This window comes from Panthera leo, chromosome C2, assembly GCF_018350215.1.
Source record: "Panthera leo isolate Ple1 chromosome C2, P.leo_Ple1_pat1.1, whole genome shotgun sequence".
NCBI classification, from domain to species: domain Eukaryota; kingdom Metazoa; phylum Chordata; class Mammalia; order Carnivora; family Felidae; genus Panthera; species Panthera leo.
Window position 1 is genome coordinate 12437475 of NC_056687.1, and position 27946 is coordinate 12465420.

The 27946-nt window shown below is 41.5% G+C and overlaps 1 protein-coding gene across 4 annotated transcripts in view; it reads left to right on the forward strand.

Annotated features, from left to right (window-relative positions):
* The first annotated feature begins 253 nt into the window (after positions 1–253).
* The window catches only part of SYNJ1 (synaptojanin 1), a 91227-nt gene continuing 63534 nt past the window's right edge, over positions 254–27946 (forward strand). For all 4 annotated transcript variants that reach the window (XM_042903429.1, XM_042903431.1, XM_042903430.1 and 1 more), the window contains exons 1-4: positions 254–337; positions 1284–1429; positions 24488–24574; positions 26180–26447. In XM_042903429.1, the coding sequence (XP_042759363.1) occupies positions 1306–1429; positions 24488–24574; positions 26180–26447 (479 nt within the window). In that variant the 5' untranslated portion in view covers positions 254–337; positions 1284–1305. The remainder of the gene's footprint in view (positions 338–1283; positions 1430–24487; positions 24575–26179; positions 26448–27946) is intronic.

Here is a 27946-nt window from a genome sequence, read left to right on the forward strand (position 1 = left end):
GCTGCGCGTGGAGGAAGCAGGCGGCCCACGGTTTCGGACTCGCAGGGAGGTCCGGAGTGGGCGGAGCCTCCCTTCTGACGCCCCTCCTTTCCCCCGAGGGGCGGGCCTTCCGCCCCCGGCCGCGGCGCAATGCGGAAGAGAGGCCTGCTGGAGCGGAAGTGACGCTTCCGGCGGCTGTGGCGGCGGCGGCTGCGGGAGAAGGAGGAGGAGGAGCCGGAGAAAGAGGTGAGCGAGCCGGCGGGGGGCGGGGAGCGGCCGCGGCCAGACCCACCGGCAGCCGGGCGTGCGGGCGGACGCTTCCTGGTCAGCCTCCCCCGCCGCAGCCCGGGCGGGAACGGTGAGGGGCGACCGCGGGCAGCCCAGGCTCGGGAGGGCGGGCGAGGTTGTGAGCAGACTACAGGTTGTGCGGGGCGCTGCGTCGGGCCGGGGGCTGTGGTGACAGCGGCTGTCAGCCAGCCCGCGGGAGAGGAACCAAGTCGGTCTGGGCGCCGGGTCGTCTCTGCTGGCGCATAAAGGGATCGGGCGGCTCGGCGGCTTCGCCCCCCTGGGACGGAGCTGCTTTCCCGGGCGGTCGTCTGCACGGGATCCCCGAGGATCCCCGGTCGGGTCCGTGTCCCGAGTCGTGACTCTTCCCGGGTGGCCATTCATATTTACGGGCTTCCGCCTGCTGTCTCCCCAGCCGGCGGTGGCCTGCGGCCGGGCGGGAGGTGGCGGTAACCTGTGCCGCTTCCCTTGCCCTTCGCTGCCGCCCCCGGGAGAGCCAGTCGTGTCGCGTCGGATAATCCTTTCCCTCCTCCTGCCCCCTAAGGAGCTTTGAACCGGCCTCTTTAACCTTCCCTCCCACCTCCTCTCCTTCCCCCGCAAAGGGACGGCTTGAAGTTCCCGAATCGGTTCCCTTTCAACGTAGTGACAAATCCTGAAGCAGGAAGCTGATAAACAACTCCGAACGAAATACGCTCAAAATCTTTCCTTTTGGTAAACACAAAGTAAACGGAAACTCATCTTAACCAAACCGTTCGTGGACATAGAGTGTAATTAAGCCTTGTGTTGTTGCCTTGCCGTGAGAATTGGTAGCTTTTCCTCTGGCTTTTTGGTACAATTAAGTGACGGCTTATCTTTTGGAATAAACCATTCGCTCCCTTGAGCTCCGTTTGTTTTGTTGTTTTTTTTTTTTTCCACCCCACCCCCCCATCAAAACCTGGCAGGGAGGGACTTCTGGATGCCTTGCAGTCCTTGCTGCAGAAGGAAACGTTAGCTTCATTTGCTTTGCTTGGTTTTCACAGGGCTGCCTCTGAAGAAAGGAGAATGGCGTTCAGCAAAGGATTTCGAATCTATCACAAACTGGATCCTCCACCTTTCAGTCTCATCGTGGAAACCAGGCATAAGGAAGAATGTCTCATGTTCGAGTCGGGGGCCGTAGCTGTGCTTTGTAAGTCGTCTGTTATTAGCCCAGCTGATCAGTATGCCTCTGTTTTGATTTGAAATTATTCAGATTCAACCATTTTTTTAGAGATGACCCTGACAGCCCCTTCGCTGTATTTGGTGGAGCGGAGTATGCCCTTATTTTCTTTTCATTAAACCTTATTTTAAACTTTCGTTTTCTTTTTTTTCCGCCCTCCCCTGCCCCCCCCCCGCCCCCCCTTGCAGGTTTCTATTGGGGGTCGGGGGCGAAGTGCAAGTTTGGGCACAGGTTTTTGCTTCCTTGGATTCTTTGCCTCCTCCTAAAAGTAAATCTTTCTTTGCAAAGAAATATTGTCACAGTTCGTATCACATCACATCACCCTGTATAGGCTTGCTTGACATTTTTACTGTAATGAGTAGGATTTCTTTTCTTTTTTTGGGGGGGGGGGGGCGGGGGGAGAGAGGGGCAGAGGATCCAAAGCAGGCTCTGGGCTGACAGGCTGACAGCAGTGAGCCCTATGGGGGGCTTGAACTCAGGGACCACGAGATCGTGACCTGAGCTGAAGTCCCACACTCAACCGACTGAGCCACCCAGGTGCCCCTGTAATGAACAGGATTTCTTGCATATCAGTTATAGTAATGAATTCCAAGAGTATTTATCTAATGTTTTTGGAGTATCTTTGGTGAGGCCCTTACGTTTTTATTGAGAGAGTTGTAAACTTCTAGAATTTCATGTGGGATAATGTGATTGATTTCATGTTATTTTAAAAAATTATTTTCATAAAGAAAAGGACTACTGCCCCACAAGAAAAATAGTAGATTAGTGTGGTCTGGGTTATTTTCTGGGCAAATGGATGAAATTAAAAATAAAAAGACTAATTTGAATATTAATTTTCTTTCTTAATCTGAGATTTTGGCAGAGAACTCCAGGTTGGGGTTACTAGAAATGTGATTCTGTTTTTAAAGTCCTTCTAGTGGTAACTACTTGTTTCTTTGTCATATTTTTGCTTTGTTAGCATTAGTTTAGCTACTGGTCATATTTTTATAAATTAAAAATAGCGTTTGAAAGTCATGCTTAAAAAAAAAAGTCCCTAAATATTTTAAACTTTGAAACTTTCTTCAGATTCAGTAAGTGAGCAGCATACATAAGACCCTGCATTTTGCATACAGAGTATTAACCTGTTAAAATGTTAACCTGATCTTAAAACTCTAAAGTAGTAAATTTTATCTTGATTAGAAGAAAGGGTAGTAACATAAAGAAAAGGCTGAGTGGGGCGCCTGGGGGGCTCAGTTGGTTAAGCGTTCGAATTCAACTCAGGTCATGATCTCGCGGTCTGGGAGTTCGAGCCCCGCGTCGGGCTTTGGGCTGATGGCTCAGAGCCTGGAGCCTGCTTCCGATTCTGTGTCTCCCTCTCTCTCTGCCCCTCCCCCGTTCATGCTCTGTCTCTCTCTGTCTCAAAAATAAATAAACGTTAAAAAAAATTAAAAAAAAAAAAAAAAAAGAAAAGGCTGAGCAAAGTATAATGTATGAGAAGTGTATATATTTTTGGTACATATAGTAACATGGTTTGAGTGAGCAGGATAGAGCTATTTGCGTTCTAAGAAAACAAGTCTTAAGATGGGTTATACTTAGTATGGACTTAATTCCTTCTAACTGTTTTTTATATTTAAATAAACTGATATATAACTTGCTATAGTATTAACTGGCATAGCCTTTTTTTTCAGACGACAAATATAGTTCTTTATACTGATGAATTCTTAATTTAAAATATCTGGGGGAAAATGGTTTGGTTTCGTCTTGAACTATTTCTCAACTGTTTGTATGTGGTGGTTTTTTTGGTGATGTCACCTGATTTTCTAATGTGTCTAAATTTACTTATTTTTTATTTTTTAAAAATGTTTATTTATGGGACACCAAGGTGGCTCAGTTGGGTAAGCGTCCGACTTTGGCTCAGGTCATGATCTCAGGGTTCGTGAGTTCGAGCCCTGCCTCAGGCTCTGTGCTGACAGCTTGGAACCTGGAGCCTGTTTCGGATTCTGTGTCTCCCTCTCTCTGCCCCTTCCCTGCTCACGCTCTATCTCTCTCTCTCTCAAAACTAAATAAACATTAAAAAAATGTATGTTTATTTAGTTTTGAGAGATAGAGCGTGAGCAGGGGAGGGGCGGGGTGAGAAAGAGAGACAGAGAGGGAGAAAGAGAGAATTCTAAGGAGGCTCCCTGTCAGCACAGCCCCACATGGGGCTCGAACTCACAAACTGTGAGATCATGACCCGAGCCAAAATCAACAGTCAGATATTAACCAACTGAGCCACTTAGGCGCCGCTAATTTGTCTAAAATTTAAATGTTTCTTCAGTTGTGGTTACTGGTGATAATAGGGAGTTGCATTTTCAGCTACACAGGATGCACTACCCATAGTTACTAGGATTATCGCTTTTATTCTCAGGTAGGAAACCAAAGGATAATCATTCATCCAAACCTCCAGCAGCTTTTATGCCAAATAATGGTTAAGAAAAAGCAAACTTCCTAAACCGTGCATTTTGGCATTAACATTTTAAGGAAAAGAATATTAAGAATATTGTCTTGTGGCGCCTGGGTGGCTCAGTCGGTTAAGCGTCCGACTTCGGCTCAGGTCATGATCTCACAGCTCGTGAGTTCGAGCCCCGCGTCGGGCTCTGTGCTGACAGCTCAGAGCCTGGAGCCTGCTTCAGATTCTGTGTCTCCCTCTGTCTCTGACCCTCCCCGTTCATGCTCTGTCTCTCTCTGTCTCAAAAGTAAACGTTAAAAAAAAAAAAATTAAAAAAAAAAAAAAAAGAATATTGTCTTAACTTTTATTGATTGTATTTCTTTTCATTAGATCTAGACTATATAAGCAATTCTTTTAGAGGGAAAATGAGTTTGAATGTTGCCTTTCCTGGTAAAAGTAGCATAAATGATATATAATTTATTAGATCTGTTCTTAGCTTTCCTACAGTAGACTTTAGAGTAATAGCTTGAAATATTTAATGTTAAGAGCTGACAGACCTTTTAGTATATCCTTTGACTTGTAAAATTAATTTGACATTCAGTTTGGAGCAATACCAAGGTGCATGTTGTGCTGTAGAGTGCTCCGTTTTTAAAATCTCACATTTCTGAAATGCCTGATGTATCCAGGGAACTGCATTTGGAAGATACTGAGTTGTTCTTTTTCTCTTCAGCAGTCCCAGCCCCTTGAATCTCAGTGCAGTCTGCTTATTAATCTGCAAGAAGAAGCTTCTAAAATCACGTTCGGTATTAAACCAAAGTGTAACCCCATTTTTCAAGAAGATTAGGTTTAAGTCCTCAACCTGTCCTTCAAGGCCTTCCATAGCTTGGCCCCACCCTGTGTGTCCAGCATGGGTGTGGATCTCGTTTCAGGGGAGACTCTTCTGGTTCCACAGTGCCTTCCCAAAGTACTGTGCTTGTTCCACCCTTCATCATGCTGTTCCTGCTACATCCTCTTCCCTAGAATGCTCGTCTCCACCTTTGCACTCGAAGCCTGTCATTCTCGCTCCAGTCTTCCTTCCTGAGAATCTGTGCCACCGCCCACTCCATCTCGTTCTTGTCTCTTCCTTTTCGTCATTTCTCTAGAACTCAGTCCATATCACAGGATAAACCCTTTTTATGCGCTGGCTTGTGGTTCTCCACATGCTTGTATGCAGGTGCTCTTTCTAAAAGCAGGTGGTAAAAGTGACCCTTGCGGGCCTCCGTCATGTACCAAAAGTTTATGATTTCTACAGGCTCTAGTTGTCCTGGCTTTAAAGAGTAAAGTTTAAAAATTTAGACATCTTAGGCAGTACATATCATTGAGGATTGACAATCACTTCGTTGTCTTGGCTTCTGCCAGAAATGCCATGAGATACCCCACATGAAACCTTCCATTTTATATTATTAGCGCAGATCAAAAAATAAGGTGCCAGTGAAAACACAGTAAAAACAGTTTCAGATCATGGATCTTTGTAGGGCCTGAGTGTCCACCAATCCAGCCTCAGGACTCTGTCTTTATGTTGCTAGGCTTTAAAACGTAAATCAGTCATGATGCTGTGACTTAATCGGTGAACCAGTGGTTTTCAGCCCTGTTTGCATATTGTAATCACCTGGCGAGGGGTCATAAATACTGGTTCCCTGGGCTCCAGCCCCCTAGGGATTCTGACGTGATCAGGTTGGGATGATTATTCTGAGCATAGTTTACGTAGGCTTTAGAGTCATAGTTTATATTTCTGTGCTAGATTATGGGATAACTTTTTAGCTTGCACATTTTATCCGAAGTAACCAGGCGGCCAGAATGTTAATGCTATTATTTCCTATTGATGTCAATATTATAATAACTAGTTGTATAATGTAAATATACTTATATATATTAAGAAGTACTTTTCTTGAAACGTTCAGCCCGAACCGTAGTGCTAATGCTCCCATAGCCCTTTTAATTATGTGGAACTTCTGTGTCTGGATACTCTACTCTGTAAGGGAAAAACCCATGTCTTGGTAATCTTTGTATCCCTACTGCTTGGTACAGTGTTCCACTCACAGTTACAGAATAAGTGGCTAACGTAGTGCCGTGGGGGGTGGGCCGGGGTGAGGAGGAGATTAACCTAAGCTAGCTTGCAAAGTTCACAAAAGTTTGAAAGTATGGTACCTTTTTTCTCTAAAATTGATTTTTTTTTTTTATCTTTTAAAGAATTGGTGTTTGACTGAACTGCTGATAGAAAAGACATATAGAAGTTATCAGTCCAGAAAGCTGCTTAATTAAGCTAAAATTTGATGTCTGAGGGGCAGTGGTTGAGTGTAGGCAGTAGATTCTCCGTGACTAGTATACTGTGTCTGGACCAGTGTAAGCAGCAAGTCATAACACATTTTTCCTCGGGAATGAATTCAACAAGAGGTTAAAGAGGGATATCTACCAGTTTTGTGTCAGGTTCCGTTTCCCTCTTCTGTCCAGTTACACAGCAGGACTGCCGCACGTCGCCGGTCTGACTGCTAACATGCTCCGCTCTGAATTCACGAACTATCTCGTTGTTTTTCAACCCATCTCGTGCTTCAGCAGAGGGTAAATACTTTACGGTCATAATTGTGTCCTAAGAAAGAAATGCAGAGGAGGTCAGCACACGGGAAATGAAGGATGATTTCTAGAAACAGAAGTTCTGGATCACCTGTTTAGAAGATGGGATGTAAGGTGGTGAGATAAATTCCTAACTCTTAATATTAGAGCTGTTGCTCTTTCAGTATATGCCAGTATAGAAGGAAGGATTCATTGCTTTTATCTGCCTGCTGGTAAGATGATTTTCAGGCTTTCCAAGTCCTTTTGAATCCTGATGGGCTCAAATCGCGTGCTTCCTAGACAGCAGGGCTGTATCCCTCCATGCTGGACCTGGTTTTACCCCAGCTTGTCCATCTGAGTTTCTTCATTTACCTACTTTTTTTTCTTTTATCACAGAACTATGAACCATAAAACTATAGGACAATATTCTGGAAATCTTTGTCACTGAATGTGGATTACACTGCCTTTTCTGTAAAACTGCGCGCTCTAAAGGAGCGATTATAATGAAATAATAGTTGCCATTTACTGGAAGCTTCCTCTCCCAGTCACAACATCAAGCCAGAGGTTCCTACACTTTATTGTTTTGTGGTGTCTCATTAAGTTTTTCACAGCACCCCTAGGCCACTGTTCTGCTTATGAAATAATTAGGTCCAAATGTTAAATAGTTCTGTCCTAAGAACTCTGGTACCTATTTGAAAAATAATGCAAGTAAATTGGAAATAATTTCTTTCCTTCCTAAATAACCAGTTATTTACTAATGGGATATGTATGTGCCTGTTGAGCATTGAACAGCTTTTCACATCTCAGACTCAGATTGGGCAGCTCCACCCCCGTTTCCGTTGTGCTTCTGCCGTACTTGCTTTTTATCGGCAGCAACTACCGAAAACCCAGCCTTACAGAGATAGGACATTATCAAAGGAAGTACGTACTCCACTGTTAATACTCTGAACTACCTCAAGCTAATGGTTTGGGCAGTGCAACAGCTGTTGAGGATCTCTGTGTTTCTTTCGATTTAAAATATCCTGCAGCTCTTATGCGAGTTTGTTGAAGTGTCCTAGAGCATGTCAGCATACGGTTTAGGAGATGTGGTGTTAGACATCCTTTATTTCATTTCATTCCGTGGCTTTTGCTTTTATCTCCCATTTCACGGATGTGGAAACTGAGGCTTGGAGAGGTAGAATAACTGGTCCAACGACACAATCTTACCATTTGATTTTTTCACTTTGTTATTTGCGTTGGGTGGTGGGTAGTATTTTGGGGGCTGGGGGGTGAAGGGCAAAAACAAGGGAGCGCCAGTAGAAGACTTTAAAGTTAAGTGAAATTGATAGCGTTATCTAATGAGGGAAGTGTTAAACTTGCTGTGCTTTTGCCCACAAACTATTGATGTATTAGAGAGGAAACTTGATTTAGAGTTAGGTCATTAAAAATATAAAGTTGCTTTGCTGAGCCAAGTTAAATGTTAGGTTTTAAAATTTTGGACAAGTGTAGTAGGTGGTGATGACAGGCGGCCTGCATAGTTGTTTTGTTTTTGTTTTGTTTTTTATAATTGCCAAAGGCTGGCTGTCAGCATGATTGCCCTTTAGATAAGTTGCAGTATCTTACCTCTTTTTAAGAAGAATTCAAGTTGAGGGAGGAAGTGACTTTTTATAGTTGACTTCTTCTGCCCAGCATGGTGAAATTTAGACTTGTTACATATCACTTTGTGTCAGGGTTGCAAAAATTTATTTTCTTTTTGTAAGTAATTTTGGGAATGTTCCTATTTGATAGAAGAGAAAGTAAATAGCAACTTAAATATCTATGCTTCAAACAAACAAACAAAACCTCACTTTAACCTAACTTTTCCATCCTGGGCCAGATAACAGGATTACTTGTTAATGTTGGGCCAAACCAGTAGTTACTAAGTGCTTTCCTTTTTCTACCACTTAACTTTGCTGAGAGGAAATAAAAGGCAAAGCACAGTGTCTCCCTCGTTGAACAGTAAAACTCCATTATGTGATTTTATTATATAATTTCAGGCCCACCAGGTATTCTGACTTGTCTCATAAAATATAATTAGCCCAAGACTATATCAGGCTTTTCGCTTCTGACCGTGATTGTGTGACAGGAACTGGATTTACCCTCTCACCTTAGGTAACAACAACAAAACGAATAAAAGAAAGAAAGAATTTTCAGACATTGAACAATAGGCGGCCTGAGACCCTGGTACTCGAGGGCAGGGAAACAAAGAAGGTGAGCCTGACGATTGCTCTAACTGATCACTCTAGCTTACTGCCTTGAGTGCTTCTGGGCTACAGTAGCAGGGAGATGCACCCCAAGAAAGCCTGGCGGTCTCCCTGATTTGAGGAGACAGAGTAGGGAATTTGTGCAAGCCAAGGCAGTGGGAATTCTCAGGCCTGAGTACCAAACAGGAGGTAGCTACACAGAGTTTCAGAGATGTGCACAGGGTTCCACTTGAGATTTCGGCTGATTTGCAGCGCCGGCGTGTGAGGAAACTACCCAAGGCAGGGAAAGAACCACCAAAAGGGAGCAGGAAGAAAAGTTCCTGGACCTCACACAGGGCTCGGAAGAGTTCAGTTGTGAACAGCCAGAACGGGGAAATACTGTAGTACTCTGGGAATTGGGTTGAATACTCAGAAGGGTATATTGCTTCAGTAGTGGGGCCAGGTAGCCCTAGACTAAAGGCCTCTGTGGTCCTATCCGACAAAGCTTAAAACCAAGACCCAAAGGGATCAGATTGTTTCCTATTTAAATAACTTAATTTCCAAAACCCTTCCCTGTATCCTAGAACAAAGGTTAAGAATACAGGAATTCAAAATATATACCCAGGATTCAACTCTGTAAAATTTACAATGTCTAGCATTCAATTAAAAATTGCCGTACATGCAGGGACACCCAGGTGGCTCAGTCAGTTGAGCATCCGACTGGTAGTTCGTGAGTTAGAGTCCTTCGTCGGGCTCTGTGATGACAGCTCAGAGCCTGGAGCCTGCCTCGGTTTCTGTGACTCCCTCGCTATCTGCCCCTCCCCCTGCTCTCACTCTTGCTCTGTCTCTCAAAAATAAAGAAACATTAAAAAAAAATTTTTAACTAAAAAAATGACCATATATACAAAGAACTAGGAAAACATCCTCATAATGAGGAGAAAAGTCAATCTGTAGAAACAGTTGTTAAAATCAATAAACAAGGACATTATAACAGCTATTATAAATATACTCCATATGTCCAAGAAGCAAAGATAAACATGTTAAGGAGAGACATGAGAAATGTGAAAGGCCCAAATCAAATTTACAGAAATGAAACTAACATTGTCTGAAATGAAAAAGAAATACACTGATGGGGATTAATAGATTAGACACTGCATAATAAATGATTGCTGAATTTGAAGACCAAATAATAGAAACTACTTAATATGAAACACCGAAAAGACTAGACTACAGAGCCATCAGTAGGTTGGGGAACAAGTTCATATGGGCAATGTATGTGTATAATTGGAAACCTAGAAAGAAGGGGCTGAAGCAGAAAAATATATGAAGAAATAACAGCTGATAATTTTCCAAATTTGATGAAAAGCATAAATCCACAGATCCCAGAAGCTAAATGAGCCCCAAGCGGAAGAAACATGAAGCCGACTACACCCAAATATATAAACACATTGCTTAAAACCAGTGGTATAATACAGCTTTTCTTTGCAATCGGTGCCAACATTTTCAACCATTCTGAGGTGGTAAAGTCTGAATTAGTGAAATTTTATCACTTATGTTTAAACTGTAATTTTGAAAGAAACAAGGAGTAAGGTTGATTAGTGCATTTGGGTTTAGCCTTGTAATTAGAGGTACAGCTTTAAAGATTGCATATCATACTTATATTGGTAACAGTTTATATCTGCTTGAGTTTTTTAATATTTGTAAATAAGAATTTGGGTGTTATCTTTTTCTACTAAAATGGATTTTGCAAGGGTAAGCCATTGTAGTTCCTCCTGTTATGTCACATAATGCAAGCCATGTGTTCACATTGGAGTACATTTCACAGGCACTAAATTACTCACATTGTGAATAAATTTGGTGTTTGGGGAGAGGGATTAACTCTTCTTGTCAGTTGGACACTCTTAGTTTAGGTTGAAAGATATGCCCTTTAAATTCCTGAATGATTTTGAGATAATCAGTAAAGAAGAGAGAAAACAAAATACTCTTCTTTTTCTTTTTTTTTTAAATAATTTATTTTTTAATTTACATCCAGGTTAGTTAGCATATAGTACAGCCATGATTTCAGGAGTAGATATTCCTTAATGCCCCTTACCCATTTAGCCCATCCCCCTCCCACAACTCCTCCAACAACCCTCTGTTTGTTCTCTATATTAGTCTCTTCTGTTTTCTCCCCCTCCCTGTTTTTATATTATTTTTGCTTCCCTTCCCTTATGTTCATCTGTTTTGTCTCTTAAAGTCCTCATATGAGTGAAGTCATATATTTGCCTTTCTCTGACTAATTTCGCTTAGCATAATACCCCCTAGTTCCATCTTTGTAGTTGCAAATGGCAAGATTTTATTCTTTTCGATTGCTGAGTAATACCCCATTGTATATATATACCACATCTTCTTTATCCATTCATCCATCTATCGATGGACATTTGAGCGCTTTCCATACTTGGACTATTGTTGACAGTGCTGCTATGAACATTGGGGTGCATGTTCCCGTTCGAAACAGCACACCTATATCCCTTGGATAAATACCTAGTAGTGCAATTGCTGGGCCATAGAGTAGTTCTATTTTTAATTTTTTGAGGAACCTCCATACTGTTTTCCAGAATGGCTGCACCAGTTGGCATTCCTACCAGCAGTGTAAAAGAGATCCTCTTTTTCCGCATCCTCGCCAACATCTGTTGTTGCCTGAGTTGTTAATGTTAGCCATTCTGACAGGTGTGAGATGATAGCCCATTGTGGTTTTGATTTGTCTTCCCCTGATGATGAGTGATGTTGAGCATTTTTTCATGTGTCTGTTGGCCATCTGGATGTCTTCTTTGGAGAAGTGTCTATTCATGTCTCTTGCCCATTTCTTCCCTGGATTATTTGTTTTTTTGGGTTTTGAGTTTGATAAATTCTTTATAGATTTTGATACTAACCCTTTATCTGATGTGTCATTTGCAAATATCTCTTCCCATTCTGTCGGTTGCCTTTTTAGTTTTGCTGATTGTTTCCTTCACTATGTAGAAGCTTTTTAGCTTGATGAGGTCCCAATAGCTCATTTTTGCTTTTGTTTCCCTTGCCTCCAGAGACGTGTTGTGTAAGAAGTTGTTGTGGCCAAAGTCAAAGAGGTTGTTGCCTGCTTTCTCCTCGAGGATTTTGATGGCTTCCCGTCTTACGTTTAGGTCTTTCATCCATTTTGAGTTTATTTTTGCGTATGGTGTAAGAAAGTGGTCCAGGTTCATTCTTCTGCATGTCACTGTCCAGCTTTTCCAACACCGTTTGCTGAAAGACTGTGTTTTTTCCCACTGGATATTCTTACCTGCTTTGTCAAAGATAAGTCGGCCATACGTTTGTGGGTCCGTTTCTGGGTTCCCTATTCTGTTCCATTGATCTGAGTGTCTGTTTTTATGCCAGTACCATACTGTCTTGATGATTACAGCTTTGTAATACAGCTTGAAGGCTGGGATTGTGATGCCTCCTGCTTTGGTTTTCTTTTTCAAGATTGCTTTGGCTATTCAGGGTCTTTTCTGGTTCTCTGCAAATTTTAGGATTGTTTGTTCTAGCTCTGTGAAAAATGCTGGTGTTATTTTGATAGGTTGCTCAATATTTATTTTAAAAACTAAATTTATTCATGCATGTAGAAAAATACATAAATCATAAATGTACAACTTGATGAATTATTACAGAGTAAACATATCTATGTTAACACTACCAGGTTGAGCAATCAACATTACTGGCTCTCCAGAAGATTCCCTCACATTCTTCCCCATTATTATCTCTACCATGATTTGCAAAGATAATCACTACCTGACTTCTTACATCATAGATTCACTTTATCTGGTTTTTAACCTAACATAAATGGAATCACTCAATATGTATTCTGTTGGGTCTGACTTCTTTCAATGTTCTGTACAGGAGATCATCCCTGTTGTAGCCTGCGGCAGTTTTCACTACTCTGTAGTATTCCCTGGTGTGAATGTTCCAGTATTCTGTTGACATTTGCTTCTAGTTTTTTCTGTTATGAATGACAGTGGGATGAACATCCTTATCCATGTCTTTTGGTGCACATATGTACACATCTCTGTTGGATGTATTTTTATGAATGGAATTGTTGGGTCACAGAGTATGTTGCTTGGAGCATTTTTACCTCCACTCCTTCTGCAGGCGAGCCTGTTGTAACCGCCGCTCTCCCCCCAACAATTTTCAGTTAGGTCCTCCCGTTGTAGTCTGTCAGAATTCCATCACAGTATTCAGTGTCATTTATGAGTTTGCATTTGTATGATCACATAATGGCTATCTTCCTCATAGAAGGTGTTAGGGCACTGACTTTTTTTCCTGTAGAACTTTGCCAGGGTCCTGGTACACAGTCAGCATTCAGGAAATACTTGTTACGTGAATTAGTGAAAGGTTGTTATCGTCTTGAGATGTTGCCGAGATGGGGATTTGTAGTGTAGACACAACATTAATTTGGATAGTTTAATGTCTTTCAGCTGGAGTTTTAATATTTTAATTATACAAAGAGAACCTTTTCCTTTTAAAATAACTTCTTTTTACTTCTGTCTTATAAAATGGAAAGTGGCTTTTCTGCCAGGTAGTTCTGTGACCTTGGATGAATCAACTAAACTCGAGCTTTTTTCTTCTGAAAATGAGTAGCTTGGTGTGCGGGATCTCCAGGATCCTCTGACTAGAGAGAGGCCCTCTGGTTCTCCACCACAGTGCTACCTGTATGCAAATGAGCTGACCGCAAACTGCAGTGCGTGCAACCACAAGCAAATTGTGATTCTAGAAAGAGCGGACTAACTTGTAATCTTGTTTTCGCATTCTTAATGACTTTCCTTATTTTGGTCTTCTGTATCAGCTGAAGAAAGACCGTCTGTTGCCCATCTGGAAGGTTTGAGCCACAGCGGAATGTTAACATTGGGTAGCAGGCCCTTCATTAGGTAGCTTATTTATTTGGTTTGTAGTATTGTCATTATCAGAAGTTAGAGAAATTTACATTTAAATTTAATCCTCAGAGTACCATTTCAGTTTAAAACAAATGACTGTGAAGTTATCCGGTGATCTTAGGTAATAAGTTGATTTGGTTTCTTTCTGTTGAGCTGGAGAAGTGATCACCGCGCGACAATTATTCTCTGTTGAAGAAGCCCCTGTTTCAAAGAGTTGCAACTCATGAAAATCAAGATACAGGTGTATGATTATGTCTTAATCTGACTTTCGATAGTCTGATCCAATGCTTCATTATGTGCCTGAAATCCTAATGCGAGAAGGGAGGGTGTAATACGAATAATGCTGAATAATGCCAGTTACAACATACGATACAGTGCTACGAGAGTAAGTCACCCTGGCAAAAGAGGGTGCCAAGTAATGTGAGAGAGGACAGTTGGTATGTTAAATTTTGATAGGGAACAATTGGATTTACACCCTTGAGTGTTTTCTGTAGTCTATAAATAGATCATCTCTACAGCTTCTATTTTCATTACTTTCCTGTGGCTTCAGTAGGGAACGTAGGTTAGGCCGCTTTCAGTCCGGAAGGCGTTCAGTGGAAAGAACCTTGAAAGCGAGCCCCGAGGCAAAATAACAAATGAGTTAAGGTGTCTGAGTGGCGTTGTTGCGTATCACTACCTCGTGGCTTAATGTAGGTTTAAATAGTTCTTAACCTCTTCTGTGATGAGCAAAGGCAAGCATATTATTTTCCAAGGCTGTTTTCAACAGAGTAGGATATTAAAGCTAAGTTATTTAGGATGAACGTGAGGTCAATATTTATGACAGAGTACAGCAATACTTATACCCTTCCCGGGGTCTCCATTCCGGAATTGCCAAGTCTTCTTTTCCAATTTGTTGTAGATTTGTCATTTGATGATCTTATGATGGCCTTCGAGTGGACTACGGGGCCGTTCTAAAGACAGTAGGATTTACTGCCTCCTTTCAAGTTATAAAAGTCTAAATGCCCATTGAACTTTTGACTGATCTACCTCTGGTCTAGGGTAGTGGGAGAAAGTACCTCTCAAATTACTTCGAATTCCAGTAGCCTCCGCTGTCACTGACAGCCCATGGTTATCTTGTTTTTCTCTTCTTTCTGAACTTATCCAGTATGCCAAAGAATGTTATCAGGATAAACTTTTTTTATCATTTTATTTTGGGAAGTATCAACTGTACATCAAAGAAGGGAGAATGGTGTCATTGACTCTCATGTATTTGTCACCCAGCCTCTATGATTATGTCATGGACGCTTGTGTTTATCTGTGTCCCTATCCACTATTTTCCCCTCCCCATTTATTTTGAAGTAAATCCTGGATATCATGTCATTTCATCCTTAAATATTTTCATGAGAAAACATGTTTATGATATGTATTTTATTTTGCTTTAAATTCTATTCTGTGACCTTATTCATGAATTCACATATTCACTAGGATTAGAATCAGAGAGGGGTGCCTGGGTGGCTCAGTCGGCTAAGCATCCGACTCCTGGTTTTGGCTCAAGTCGTGATCTCATGGTTCGTGAGTTCAAGCCCCTTTTCCGCCTCTGCACTGAAGGTGCAGAGCCTGCTTGGGATTCTCTCTCTCCCTCTCTCTAAACCCCTCTCCCACCTTCTCTCTCTCTCAAAATAAATAAACATTAAAAAAAATTAAAAAATAGGGGCACCTGGGTGTCTCAGTCTGTTAAGCATCAGACTTCAGCTCAGGTCATGATCTCGTGGTTTCTAAGTTCCAGCCCTGCATTGGGCTCGACTGACATATGGATATGTTTAAAAATATAATTATAGATTTATGCCTAAGATAGCTCTGTGTTCCCAGAAAATGATGTTCACATTAGATGGAAAATTAAGAAAAAATTGAAGGCACAAGCGAAAAGTAGTGTCGAATGTGACAGGGAAGAAGAGTTTTTCTCTTTGAAATAAGCTGTTGAGGGAGTTAGGTACTATTGACCCCTGAGGTGTGAATAGCAGTTAACCTCCGGAGTCAGGCTTTGCCTTACTTTACACGTTTGACAGATGAGCTAAAGGGGTGCAGGCCTCCTTACCTGAGCTGAACTTGCTAAAGGCCTTGATGGGTGGCTAAAAATCGGTAACTTGTAAAAAGAAAGGTTCGTTTTCCTAGCATCTTGTTTGCTTAACAACATCAACATGAACAGGAGAGAGAGAGAAAAGAAAACCACAGAGCAGTCTGTTCCCCTCATTGAAAGCACAGTGGACACGTTGAAAGACAGCACTAGCAAGGAGTAACCTGGACTCCTGTTGTCAATGTCTCCCCTGAACTTTCATTTCCTCTCATTCTTTCACTCTGTTTTCCTCGGGGCTCTCCATGCATCCTTAATAAACTCCACTAGGTTAAACCGTGTTTAGAAATCGTAGGGCGTGTGGGTGGCTCAGTCGGTTGGGCGTCCAACTTCAGCTCAGGTCGTGATCTCACCGTTTGGGAGTTCGAGCCTCACGTCGGACTCTGTGCTGACAGCTCAGAGCCTGGAGCTACTTCGGGATACTGTGTCTCCCCTTCTCTCTGCCCCTCTCCCGCTTGCACTCTGTCTCTCTTTCTCTCAAAAATAAATAAACTCAAAAAAAGAAAAATTAGAAAAAATAAACCCTGGCTAGAAATCATGGGGCGCCTTGGTGGCTCAGTCGGTTAAGCATCTATGACTCTTGATTTCGGCTCAGGCCATGGTCTCACAGTCTTGAGATAGAGCCCCACGTTGGGCTCTGCACTGGCAGCACAGGACCTGCCTGGGATTCTCTTCCTCCTTGTCTGTCTGTCTGTCTCTCTCAAAATAAAATCAATAGGGGCGCCTGGGTGGCGCAGTCGGTTAAGCGTCCGACTTCAGCCAGGTCACGATCTCGCGGTCCGTGAGTTCGAGCCCCGCGTCGGGCTCTGGGCTGATGGCTCGGAGCCTGGAGCCTGTTTCCGATTCTGTGTCTCCCTCTCTCTCTGCCCCTCCCCGTTCATGCTATGTCTCTCTCTGTCCCAAAAATAAATTAAAAAACGTTGAAAAAAAAAAATTAAAAAAAAAAATAAATAAAATCAATAAACTTAAAAAGAAAAAGAGAGCAGTTAACGATGCCTGTCTTCCCCACCTCCCCACTCCCATCCTCATGCCACCATAAACGTCCAGAGCATTCAGATGCTACTGATGGTAAGGTTAAATGTCTGTCTTTTTATGTATAATTTTAAAACTAACAGAACATTCCCTTTTGTGCTGCAACCTGTCAATTTGTTTTTGTCTCTGAGACGCATACTTAACAGTTGCAGCGTTCGGCATCTCTGGTTAGGTTGGTAATTTGTTGAGATGAAAAGAAACGAGACCATTTCCCTGGCTGTGAGTATACAAGTGAATGCACTATGAAATAATGAGAAGGAAGATTTACTTCCAGCACGATCGGGGAAAGCTTTAGGAAGGAAGAGGCATTTTAGTGAGGTATTGACGGATGGGGAATGTTTGGAAATGCAAAGATGACTCAGGGGTGTTCCAGACGGAAAGAACACTGTGAACAAAGGGGAAGAGGGAAAAGAGTGTGGAGCACATCAGGAGTCACCCGTTATTCATTTTTTATTCGTTTTGACTGCGGTGTGGGCTGCAAGGGGAGAGCGTTAGGGAAAAGGAAAGACGGGGATGAATGAGTAAACTATTGTAAATTCCGTGTTTTATCTAAAGATCATAGGCATTATTTGAAAGCAGTACGGCTTTTTTATTTTAAATAATCCCTTCTAGTGGAAGATTCTCAAATTATTTTCTAGAATTAAAAATTAGCAGAGAAATAAGATAATAATTTAAGTCTCTCCCTCTTACCTCATGTATTTCTCTATATTTCATGGGGTTTCATAAAATGAGGGAAAATTTTCCCTGTTAAAAAGTGTATGGTCAGGGGATAACATGGTGCTATAAGAGTTTATCTTAGTGCTGTGTAGAGAGAAAAGCCTCTTAATTTAGGAATGTGCATGTGTATTTTATAAGTTTATTTTTAATGGTTGCATTTATTTTTTTTAATCTTGAAACAATGTCAAAAACACAGAAAAGCTGAAGTTCAGTGTAAAGAACTTTCTCTTAATTATCGAGAATAAGCTGTTGACATGACATCCCATCACCCACAAATACCATTACTTATTTCCTAGAATAGCTAAGACTTGCTCCTTCGTAACTACACTATAACAAAAAAAAAGTTAACATCGTCCTTCTTTCTAATTCTCAGACTCCATTCAAGTTCACCAGTTGTCCCAACAACGACTCTTAGAGCAAAAGGATCCAGTTCAGATCTGTCATTTTATTGGTTGTCATGCCTCTTCAGTCTCTGTAAATCTGGGAAAGTTCCTCAGTCTTTGATGTGTAGGACCTTAAAACTTCTGAAGACGAAGGCTGGCTGTTGTGCGGACTGGGCCTCACTTTGGGTTTGTCTGATGGTTCCTCTCGCTCAGATTCAGGTCATGTATCTTGGCAGGAATATTACGCATGTGCTGCTGTGTTCTTTTCACCATACCCTGTCAAGGTGCACACAGTTTTGACTTGTCCCAGTACTGCTGGTGAGCATGCTGCTTATTTGTTTAAGGTGCTCTCTGGCAGACTCCTTTTTCTTGTATAACAAGCGTGCTTTGTGAGTATGTAAACATCACGCCATTACTCATCACACTTTAACTTTCATCTGTTACTCTTGTCATTTGTTTCAATGCTCAAATTGTTCCAGATTTCTCTAGTCGAGGTCCCTTCGAGCTGGCTTTGCATTTTTGTGCCATGTCTCCATTAGTCTTTGAGTGCTCCCTTTCTGCACAGGATATGTTCCAGGCTCATCTTGTCCCTGCCCTTGCCCTGGAATCAGCCATTTCTCTAAGGAGTCCTTACAGTGGAAAATGGTATTAGAAAGCAGGATCTCGGTGCTAGGTATGGCCATTGCTGTTGGGGTACTGCTGATCTCAGGCCCTGTTTGGATGGAGCTAAGGAGAATATGCAGTTAACTATGTGTGGGTATTGATGGTTGTATAACACCCATTTATATCCATGTCTGTCTGTCTAGAAAACTATGAGTTCACAGTGGTAACTTCAATTTCAGTCAGCGCCGCCGTGCCCATTCTGGTTTTCTGTCTTCCCATATTGGCACTCTCGTTCTCTGACAGTGAGGACCTTGGCTCCCATTATCCTGACCATCAGCCACTGTCCTGTTGCCGCTGCAGCCTCCGCCACCACGCGGGTGGCCTCCTCAGCCCACAGGGGCTCCAACACCCTGCCCCTGGGTTCCCTCAGGGCACCCTGCCCTCCCCACCCTGCTCAAGCTCATCCTACCATACCAGGCCACTCCCAACACCTCTGGGTGGACACCACCCTCCTCGCCCCACCCAGACTTATCTTATCACAGGCTGTCCTTCCCCTCAAGTGGATGCCCTCTCTCCCTGCCTCTGGCTTCATATCCATGCACAGCGCCTTGTTCATAGTCAGCCTGGGCTCTGACAGCCTACAAAAGACCTCCTTCAATTCTGCCCCAGTCCTCGAAGTATATATGGAAGAAGAGGAAAACATCTACAGTACCTTACATAAAAAATGTTTAGGAAGAAAACACTGTTTTCTCTTAGCAAATTGGAAATGTCTGGAGTTAAAAACACATATGACTTTAAAATTTCATCCACAGATTCATTGAGCATAAAATCTTTGAACTCCTGAGTGCCAGGCACTGAGCTAGGCTGCTGGGGTTTAGTGTAGTGAACTGAACCAAATCCCTCCCCTCATGAAGCTGCGTTCTGTGACTCTGGCTATTTAAGCTTAGACAAGTTAGTAACGAATTGATAACCTCTCTAAGCCTGTTTCCTCATATGTCAAATGGAAATAGTAGTAATTTTGCTCACGGGGCGTTGTGAAAATTGAATAATGCATGCAAAATACCTCTCCCAGTGTTAGATGTCATAGTCATGACAAACAGTATACAGATACCTCGGCTGAAACATCATTCATCACTCTAAAAATTATTTTAAAATTTCATTTAACATTGAGGAGAAAGCAAGAAATTCCTGGGCAGGAAAGTGATATCTACTCTTTCAATTAGCTTTCCTTTCCTTTAGCATACTTTTATTTAATAGGCACTTTAGACTAAATTGTATGCGTGTGTGTGTGTGTGTGTGTGTGTCTGTCCTGTTTCCTGAGTCTTAGAATATAATATAAAAGTGTAAATAAGCAGCGTGACGTTTGTTGGAATGTTTGAATGAGATGACAGTTGACAGTTTAATAGTTGGGTCTTCATGGAGCCTGAGCGACATGATATATTCATGTATTTGGAGTATAGTTCATGATAAGATAATTATTCTGCATTATTAGAAGAGGGAACATTTTTTTAAGTTCATTTATTTTTTGAGAGAGAGAGAAAGAGTGCACATGCATGTGAGGGAGGAGCAGGAAGAGAGGGAGAGAGAGAGAAAATCTCAAGCAGGCTCTGCACTGTCAGTGTGGAGCCCAGTGCAGGGCTCGAACCCACAAACTGCAAGATCGTGACCTGAGCCAAAGTCAGATGCTTAACCGACTGAGCCACTCATCCCTAGAAGAGAAACATTTTGTTGCATGAGAATGTAGTACATTATAAAATGACTTTTTTTGTTTGTTTTTAAGGGAAGGCAATGACTTAATGTTAAAAATACATTTTCTTTTCTTTTTTTTCCCTGCCGAGTTTTTTAAAAATTTAAATCCAAGTTAGTTAACATATAGTGTAATAATGATTTAAGGAATAGACTTCAGTGATTCATCACTTACATATAATACCCAGTACTCATCCCAACAAGTGCCCTCCTTAATGCCAATAGCCCATTTAGCCCATCCCCCACCCACCATCCCACCAACAACCCTCAGTTTGTTCTCTGTATTTAAGAATCTCTTACGGTTTGTTTCCCTCTCTGTTTTTATCTTACCTTTGCTTCCCTTCCCCTGTGTTCATCTGTCTTGTTTCTTAAATTCCACATATGAGTGAAATCATGTCTTTCTCTGACTGACTTACTTCGCTTAGCGTAATACCCTTTAGTTCCATATACATTGTTGCAAGTGGTAAGGTTTCATTCTTTTTGACCACTGAGTAATATTCTATTGTATATATGTATATGTGTATATGTATATATGTATACATATACGTATATATGTATATGTACGTATGTATATATGTATATACGTATACACACGTGTATATATATACACACACACATATATACGTGTGTGTGTGTGTATATATGTGTGTATATATATATATATATATATATATATATATATATATATATATACACACCACATCTTCTTTATCCATTCATCAGTTGATAGACATTTGGGCTCTTTCCATACTTTGGCTAGTGTTGATAGTAGTAAAGAACCTCCATACTATTTTCTAGAGTGGCTGCACCAGTTTGCGTTCCCACTGGCAGTGCAAAAGGGTTCCTCCTTCTCTGCATTCTCTCTAATGCAGCTGAGTTTTTAATTTCAGCCATTGTGACAGGCGTGAGGTGGTATCTCATTGTGATCTTGATTTGTATTTCCCTGATGATGAGTGATGTTGAGCATCTTTTCAAGTGTTGGTTGGCCATCTGTAAGTCTTCTTTGAAAAAGTGTCTATTCATGTCTCTTGCCCATTTCTTCACTAGATTATTTGTTTTTTGGGTGGTGAGTCTGATAAGTTCTTTATAAGTTTTGAATACTAATCCTTTATCTGATACGTCATTTGCAAATATCTCTTCCCATTCCGTCAGTTGCCTTTTAGTTTTGCTGGTTGTTTCCTTCCCCGTGCAGAAGCTTCTTATCTTGATGAGGTCCCAATAGCTCATTTTTGCTTTTGTTTCCCTTACCTCTGGAGATGTGTTGAGTAAGAAGTTGCTGCAGCCAAGGTCAAAGAGGTTGTTGCTTGCTTTCTCCTTGAGGATTTTGATGGCTTCCTGTCTTTGAGGATTTTGATGGCTTCCTGTCTTAACGTTCCTGTCTTTCATCCATTTTGAGTTTATTTTTGTGTATGGTGTAAGAAAGTGGTCCAGGTTCTTTCTTCTGCATGTCGCTGTCCAGTTTTTCCAACACCATTTGCTGAAGAGACTTGTGTTTTTTCCCACTGGATATTCTTACCTGCTTTGCCAAAGATTAGTTGGCCATATGTTTGTGAGTCCATTTCTGGGTTCTCTATTCTGTTCCATTGACCTATGTGTCCGTTTTTGTGCCACTACCATACTATCTTGATGATTTATAGCTGTCTTTCTAATCTTTCTGGTTGCTGGTGTTTGAACCCAAATGGTGATTGCTGCTGAGACTGATACGTCTAGTAATATCTGTATTACTATATTAGTGATGGTATTTAAGTATGTAGAGCATTAACCTCTAAATCTCTAATATTTGTCCAGGAAGCCATGCCTTCTGTCATCAGAGATATAACAAGCCTCTCCAACGTTTGCTTTAATGTACACGTGGTGCTCTTAATGAGACACTATTGAGGGGCAGGCAATCTTGATTTACTTTACAAAATAAAATTAAAATTAATGCTCTGACATTTTGTATTTGTGTGGCTTGTCATTTAATGTTAGGAGTAACTGTTATTTAAACCTGTGGTATAACAGTAAGAAGAAGAACTCTAGGAATGCTGAAATGCAAACCCCTGTAACTACTATTAATGGCTTGGTGAAATTTTACCCACTCCCTAATTTCATACGGGGTACTTTGATAAAGGTAAAGGCCCACACTTAACAATGAGCATATTAGAAAACTGTGACAGGATCAGCTAATTGAGTGATTGAGCAGTTAATTTAGTTTTAGTCTGTGTGGCCAGCTAGCAGAAGACAGCTCATTCAGAGGCAGAAGTGGGTTAACTGGAAGAAGGCCTATGAGTAGATGGTCTGAAAAGAGGTAAAGCGGGCAGGGAAGAGGAGATAGTCTGTAGAGCCCTAGAGGAGAGCTCAGGGCAGAAGAGAAGCTCTTGAATACAAAGCACTAGGAGTATTAGGCAAGGCAGTAGGCTGAGAAGACAGCCCTTTCGTTGGCAGTGAAGGTTGAGGGGAAATGGGAAGGCCATAGGATGTAATAACGTGCTTTTCTAATGTGGAACACATGCTATTGCCAAAATGTTCTATAATTCTACATCGAAGATGAATGAGGAAAGGAAAAAGAGGATAGATAGGGGCAACAGACACAGGTAAATAAGGAGGGAACTGGTCAGCCAAGAGGTGAGTTGAGGGTGTGGGATAGAAAGTAGAAAGGGAGAGCAGTAGAGAAGGAAAGAAATAGAAGAGAAAGGACGGGATAAAAAAGAGAATCGTACCTTTCTAGATTTGTAGACTTTAGAATTATTTGGAATTGTCCATTTGAGATACTAGCTGTGATTTATATTTCTTTGGGGTTTTTTTGGTCAGATTTTTAATAAGTATATTTGCTGAGAACTAGGAAGAGTTTTCCTTTAAAGTTTCATGAATTGTTTTTGTTTTTCAGCAGAGGAACCACAACAGCCTGACCTAGGGATATTATTCTGTGGGTTATATTCATTAGCAAGATAACATTAGTTTTATAGCAGAAGAAATGAATCAAGACAAAGGCCAAACTGAAGATTTCCGTTCCTGTGCTAAACTCTCTCGTCAAGTGTGGCCATTAGCTTTTATCATTTAAACGTTTGTCATCTTCTGTGTTTCAAGCACTAATCTAAATGTCAGAGATAAAAGGAGGTATAGGACATTGTTCCTGCCTTCAAGGATCAGGCTGGTTAATGGGAAAGACAAGTGATGGGTACATATAAAGTGTTTTGGCAGCATGAAGAGGGAGCTCTGTGAAAGAACTGTGCCTGTAGAGGTAAAGAGGGGTTTCCAGAAAGTGATCTTGTGCCCCTGTTTGTAAATGTGAAGGTTAGGTGGAGCCTTGCTGGCAGAAGGCTAGATTGCACACGTTTGGGCACTAGGGGACCCTTTAATGTAGTGAGAACATAAAATGCAAGGGCAGGAGGGGAGAGGGGGGTGATGAAAAATGAAGCTGAAAGAGGATATTGAGGCCAGATTCTGTAAGATTGCTGGTGAAGGAGTTGGATGTTTTCCCTTGGGGTGTGATAACACAGGGTAGTGCTGGTGGTACATAGGTGGGCAAACAAATCAGTGAGACGGAGAAGGTGATTCAGAAACAACCTCCAGAACATATCACTACTGTTAAAGGTAGTCCTTTAGGTCATCGGGAGAGACCTCAGTGGTGCTGGAACAAGTTGTTGACTCTTTGAGAAGGACAGTTCAGTTACTTGTTTGAGAAAATAATTTATGCGAGCATTTATGTTAAGAATCTCAGATTTAAGGGGCACCTGGTGGCTCAGTCAGTTAAGAGTCCAACTGTTGATTTCGGCTCAGGTCATGATCTCCTGGTTTGTGAGTTGGATTCCCGAGTCAGGCTCCGCGCACTGACTGACAGCACTGAGCCTGCTTGGGATTTCTCTCCCTCTCTCTCTGCCCCTCCCCCACTTGTGCTTGCCGTGTGTGTGTGTGTGTGTGTGTGTGTGTGTGTGTGTGTGTGTGTGTGTGTCAAAATAAATAGACTTAGAAAAAATATTTAAAAAAATAAAGAATACCAGATTTAAAAAAAAAGAATATCAGGGGCACCTGGGTGGCTCAGTTGGTTAGGCGACCGACCTTGGCTCAGGTCATGATCTCACAGTTCGTGAGTTCAAGCCCTGCGTCAGTCTCTGGGCTAACAGCTCAGAGCCTGGAGCCTCCTTCAGATTCTGTGTCTGCCCCTCTCTCTACCCCTCCCCTGCTCACGCTCTGTATCTCTCTGTCTCTCAATAATAAATGAATGTTAAAAAAATTTTTTTAAAAATAGAATATCAGATTTAGAGAAACTCTGGCTTCATAGCAAAATAGAATCTGATGTTTCAGGCCATTTTTCTTACCCTGAAACTTTTTTTTGTAGCATCTGCAGAAAAAGAGGCAATCAAGGGTACATACTCCAAAGTGCTTGATGCTTATGGACTCTTAGGTGTTTTACGATTAAATCTTGGTAAGTTTATTTTTCAATATAATTAATCTTTTTCATTTCTTTGTTTTAATTGTAAGGATTTGAGGGAGACTGTTTATCATTTCAGACTCCATATGTGAGCTGAAAGTGTGGTAACATCTTTTAAATCCTAATTATGCTAATCTTGGGGAAATGTTTGTTGACTGAAAAGGTATGCTACATACTCAAGCTCTCGTGATTTTAAGTTCCAGAGACATTATTCTGTGTGAACACTTGAAGGATTGGTATCAGTGGTCAAAAGAGAAAATCAGGGCATCGCCCTTTCTCTTTGTTTCAGTGCTTTCGGAAACGATGTTTTAGTGAGAACTGCACTGATTACTCTGGTTTATACTGGAAAGGACATCTGCTTTGTAGTTAAAAGGTCTCAGCTGGAATCTGTCTCTGCCACTTAACGTCACCGTGGGCTGCAGAGTAACCTTTGGGATTACCCGTTTGTCTGTAACCGTATGGCTGGAAGTGTGGCCCAAGACCCGGTGCCAGTCCGTGAGCCATTTCGCTATTGGTCTGTGATGAGATAAGGAAGCTTGTGACATCATGCAGATCAACACATGGCTTCCTTCGTTGATAAAGTCCTACTATGAGAAAAAAGGTCCGCTAAACTAAACAGTGGCTTTGGCGAGGTAATTGATTTTCATTTCACAAGCGTCTTCTCTCACCGTGACAGGTTATGGGCCATACTCTGAAGCGTACCGGGCTATAAAGTGGAGGTTTGTCACTTGTTACGCATCTAGCACACGTAAAGCCCTGTGCCAGGTGCTTAACTAATACTGTCTTAGGTACTCCTCACAGTCCAGTGAGACTCATTTTAGTGCTGGTTTATCAGGGAGCAGATCTCGGGTTGGGTTTTGTTCACACCCTGAAGTTGGGTTGTATTATAAGTAGTGGAGCCAGGATTCAGGGCCCCCTCTGCCTCGTCACAGCCCACGCTCAAGGTACACCACTGCTGAATTTCGCCTTCACGCTCATCTCAAAGGATTTTGTCAAAATTAGCGAAAAGGCTCTATGAAAGTTTTTGTAAACCAGATTGCTTTATAAACTGTTCCCAGGGGCTTTCTGCCCACATACCAGCGGCAGCAGCTCCCGTTTATATAGCTTTTTTTTTTTTTTTCCAGCTGTGCTATTTATTTACAAAGACCTCTCACATTTATATTCTTATCTGGATTTCCTCACAGTCATAAAGGAAAGATGGGGAGCATAACACATATATTGTTTTATTTGACAAATTTTGTATATCCTCAGATTGAGTAGAGGAACATTTCATGAATGTGAGATTATTCTGTTAATGTTTAAATACACATTTAAATGTACAAAATATAAATACAAAAATATAAATATAAATTTATAAAAGATATAATTTATATATGTTTAAATATAATAGCTTCATTATATTAAATGTGCTCAAGCAAGGATTTTTTTTTCAAGTCTTGCCAAAATGCAGTTGTAAACATAAACATGTCCGTGTCAATTTAAAATAACCGTGCTGTTGGATTTAAAAAGTTAGAAACATGACAAGAAAGTTGGAAGACACTTTGAATAGCTTGAGAAATACTGAGACTTTTCATCCAACTAATTCTTTGGTTTTTGCAGGTGATACTATGTTACATTATCTGGTCCTAGTCACTGGATGTATGTCTGTTGGAAAAATTCAAGAATCGGAGGTTTTCCGAGTTACTTCCACCGAATTTATATCACTACGAATTGATTCTTCAGATGAGGATCGCATTTCAGAAGTGCGAAAAGTTTTGAATTCGGGAAACTTTTATTTTGCATGGTCTGCATCTGGAGTCAGTTTAGATCTGAGTCTTAACGCACATCGTAGCATGCAAGAACACACAACCGATAATAGATTTTTCTGGTGAGTTTGTGTTACATTTTTCCCCTTTGTAAATCACGCACTTGCTGTGCAGGAGTTTGGTGGTTTGGGTTATAGTGTGTTCAGCAGTAATTTCCAGAGATAGCAGGGATGGGCATTGCTGATGGGGCACACCGCTCTTTCCTGCTCCAGAATTCTCAGCCGAGCAGCACAGGCATCCAGTGTCAGTTTATCGAAGCTCTCATGTGACACGAGACCCATTTGCTCTCCCTGATCCAGACCTTTCATTTCCAAAATATATTCAAGATGTTTATTTTAAGATTAAGAATGAATTAGTTGTAGTAGAAGTGTGTTGCTAATACTTAACCGCTGTTAGTTTTGAGATCTTTCCTCTGGCAGTACTGTTTTCCTAAGACAGCATCACATTATTTTTAATTGAAAGATTATAGGTAGATAATCTTGGTTCAAGAGCAAGCGACTATGAAGAAGTGGTATACTAGGATAACACTGAGTACTATAATAAAATAAGACTTGAGTAGGTAACTATTTCATGTTTATGCATTAATGTGCTTTGTTCGAAGTGTGCACAAAGGGGGTGAGCACACGTGACTATAATTAGTACTGCTTTATTGGAGGAGGCCACCTTTCTAGTGTAGAGGTTCCCTTGTCCACAGCCAGCATGGATGTTGACTTTTTTCCTTAACATCATGTACCAATTATATTTCATTATGTATACAAATGTTATAAGGCCAAAGTCCATGACTCTGTGCTCTTGGGTCTCCCTTGGTAGTTCAGATTCAAGGTGTTCCTCCTGTATATTTTCCCTCCCCCCCCCCCCCATTTCCACCATTTACCTGTATGGTCCTTGAGTAGCATGTCCAAGTCTGACCCATCTGCCCTGGCTGGCATAAGGCTCAAAGCCAACAACAACCTTAGGATAGGAAACTACCTTTAGAACAAATTTTGTAGCTAACGTGGAAGTTTTTTGGCCCAGCATAGTAGCGTGGAGGAGAAGCAGGGCAGAATGAAAAAAGACTCTAGTGCACTGTAGTCAGAGACTTGGAGCCTCACAAAGGAGGAGATGATGGAGGGGTGGGGAAAGAAGGGTTAATAGGGCAGATGAGTGGCATAGAGTCCATATCAGCCCTATACTTTTTCTGATGGAAGAGACATTGAAGTTCCTAACGATGATAGCAGCTGGGCTGGGCAGCTGTCCTTACTTTTTTACCCCCCACCCTGCTCATTCTTAACACCAAAATCCTTAGATTAAGAGATAAATTTTTCCTGCTATAATTAGAAGTTTAAGCAGGTGCAGATGTATTGGTTCAATGATCAGCAATTAAGCACATTTGCTAGGTTTAGCCAGTGGGAATAATTTATTTACCATTTCGTTCAATTAAGGTTGAAGGTGGGGACAAGTTTAGATAACAGATTGAGGGAGTTTGTCTAGTGGAAGTCAGGTTGAACAAAGGGGAGACTAAAACACCAAAGATGAGTTTGGGTCACTTAACACTTTCTACATTTTGCTAAGGACTGGGATT